This window comes from Arachis ipaensis, chromosome B02, assembly GCF_000816755.2.
Source record: "Arachis ipaensis cultivar K30076 chromosome B02, Araip1.1, whole genome shotgun sequence".
NCBI lineage: Eukaryota > Viridiplantae > Streptophyta > Magnoliopsida > Fabales > Fabaceae > Arachis > Arachis ipaensis.
In genome coordinates this window covers 19,942,309-19,945,078 of record NC_029786.2, presented here as the reverse complement: position 1 = coordinate 19,945,078, position 2,770 = coordinate 19,942,309, and the positions used below count along the sequence as shown (strand labels likewise).

The 2,770-nt window shown below is 41.4% G+C and overlaps 1 protein-coding gene across 1 annotated transcript; it reads right to left on the bottom strand.

The window, feature by feature from the left end:
* LOC107626911 (uncharacterized mitochondrial protein AtMg00810-like) lies at positions 553-1,188 on the bottom strand. Its single transcript, XM_016329803.1, has 2 exons — positions 905-1,188; positions 553-820 (listed from the first exon to the last, which is right to left on the bottom strand). Exons 1-2 carry the CDS (start codon positions 1,186-1,188, stop codon positions 553-555), a joined length of 552 nt encoding a protein of 183 aa, XP_016185289.1.

Here is a 2,770-nt window from a genome sequence, read left to right as displayed (position 1 = left end):
TTGGTAAAGGTAAATTGAACTATTACAACACACTTTGTAACTAACAGCTGGCAATATATATTGAGCCTAATGATAGCTAGCTTGTAACTAATCTAACTGAGAGAGTGTGTAACTAACTCTGCTGACTCAACTTGGCTTAACTAGTTCAGTTTTAGCTTAACTATTACTCTATCATGCACCCTGCTATCTGACTCCATCGTTTTGCTCAACACTTACATCATCATGCACTGTACTACTGAGGCCTCTAAGCTTTCTCTGCCATTCTGCAGAATACCTTCATTACTAGGCATTTTTAGCTCATGAACTATTTCTGCTGCTCCTTCAGTAGGGCATTGCACAACAGATTTGGCTCAACATTTAACCTTGCTCTAGCAGTGTCAAATGATCCAGAGGCAATTGACTTTGTAAGAATGTCTGCTAACTGAAAAGACCCCGAAACTTGACTGACTTGCATTACTTTCTTTGTGACATAATCCCTCAAAAAGTGAAGATCAGTTTCGAAGTGTTTAGACTTTGAATATAGAATGGGGTTGGCTACTAAAAGCACAGCACTCAGGTTATCACAGTATATGGTAGGAGTGAAATTGTGACCCTTAACTCGCTTAGCAGGTTCTTGATCCAAATTAGTTCTGCAACTAGATCCGCCATAGCTCTGTATTCAGCCTCTGTGCTTGATCTGGCTACCACAGACTGCTTCTTAGATGACCAAAAAACTAAATTGCTTCCTAAGAGAACACATATACCACCAGTCAACTTTCTGTCATCAGGGTCTCTCCCCCAGTCTAAATCACAATAGGTTGTGATATTCAAAGATTCATTCCTGCAGAGATGTAAGTCATATTTGATTGTGCCACTTACATGGATTCTTTTTACTAGTTTCCAGTGAGACTCCAACTGGTCCTACATGAACTGAAAGATTTTGCTTACAGCATAAGCAAGCTCTAGTCTTGTAACTGTGAGATACTGAAGACTGCCTACCAGTGAACGATAAAGTTCTGGTTCATCAAACTTATCACCACCAAACTGAGAGATTTTTAGTGATGATGGGAGAGGTGTTCTACAAGGTTTGCAGCCTATCATGCCTGCCTTACCCAGTAAATCATTGACATATTTCTCTTGGCTGAGTAATAGTCCTCCACCCTTAGTCTTGCTAACTTGAATGCCTAGAAAGTAATGAAGGTCCCCCATATCTTTGAGTACAAACTTAAAATTCAGCTAATTCACCACAGCAGTCATAGCACTGGTTGAGCTTCTAGTGATGATTACATCATCTACATACACAAGAACAAAGGTGGTGACATTGGCATCAAATTTGATGAAGACTGAAACATCAGAGGCTGTGGTAGAGAATCAAAGTTGATGCATAGCTGTAGATAGCTTATGATACCAGGCCCTTAGAGCCTATTTTATACCATACAACGCCTTGGTAAGTTTGCAGACCAACTTCCCACCACCTTGCACATAGCCCTGTGGCTGTTGCATGTACATATCCTCAAGCAACTTTCCATGAAAAAATGCATTATTTACATCCAATTATCTAATTGGCCAATTGTTTGCTAATGCAAGTGTCAAGACTAATCTGATTAAAGTTGGTTTAACTACTGGGCTGTAGGTCTTAGTAAAATCAAACCCAGGTTTCTGAGAGAAGCCATGGGAAAACCAGCATGGCCTTGTACTTCTTGAATGTGCCATCAGAGTTGTACTTAACTCTAAAGATCCACTTGCTGTCAATAGCTTCTCGGTCCTCTGGTAGAGGTACAATCTGGCATATCTTGTTCTTTAGCGGTGCTTGATATTCATTATCCATAGCTTCCTTCCATTTCAGGTGAACCATAGCCTCTTTCACTGATCGTGGCTCAACTGCAGCATGATAAACTTTTGGTCAAAGACTGCCAGATATGGTGTATATTTTGGGTGTGGGCACTGGATGCAGGTTGACAACTAGGGAGAACAATTTCTAGGGCTAAAATGGGCACTAGGATAGGTGTCGCTGAGGGTGCTCGCTGAGAGATGATGAGTGGAGATGCCATATGGGGAATTGGGGCTAGGGATGGAGCTGAGGGTGGTTGGCAGTAGATAGAGGGTTGGGTGGTATTTATGAAAAATGGAGAAGGGTGTTGAAATCAGAAGAGTGGTGAAAAGCTGCTGAACGATCTGTGACATGTGATGGAGGTAAGTGTCTTAGTGAGGAGTGAATGTCTTGAACTTATGAATGTATGGGAGGGTTGGGGATTAAGGGAATAGCTGAAATTGTTAGAACTAACTCAGAACTACTCTGCTTATCAGTGACATCCATGAGATGATTTCCAGTTTTGAAGGAAAATTACATTTCGTTGAACATAAAATTTCGTGTGATCACCACTTTGTCTTCTGGTGTGAGACACTTGTACCTTTATGAGCAGTACCATGTCCCAAAAAACATAGAGGGCGCTGACCGAAATTCAAGCTTGTGACAACTGAACGGCCTCAGATGATGAAAGCAAAGACAGCCAAACACCCATAGACAGCTATAGTTTGGCTTCTTACCAAGTAGCTTCTCTGCTGGAGACATATTTCCCAAGGTTGGTGTTGGTAGAACATGGATAAGTTGAGCTGTAATAGGTAAAGTGTCACCCCAGTATCCCATTAGCACTCCAGAACCAGCCATTACTGTCATCTCTATCTCTACTACATGCCTGTGTTTGCGCTCTGCAATTTCATTCTGTTGATGGATGTGAGGGCATGAAAATCTATGCCTGATCCCTTGTGATTGTAACTCCTTTGATAAACT

Coding starts and splice junctions, on each gene's coding strand:
- LOC107626911 (XM_016329803.1), bottom strand. CDS start 1,188: ATGGGGGACCTTCATTACTTTCTAGGCATTCAAGTTAGCAAGACTAAG. Junction 821..904: donor AGCAAAATCTTTCAGTTCAT/GTAGGACCAGTT, acceptor ACATCTCTGCAG/GAATGAATCTTTGAATATCA.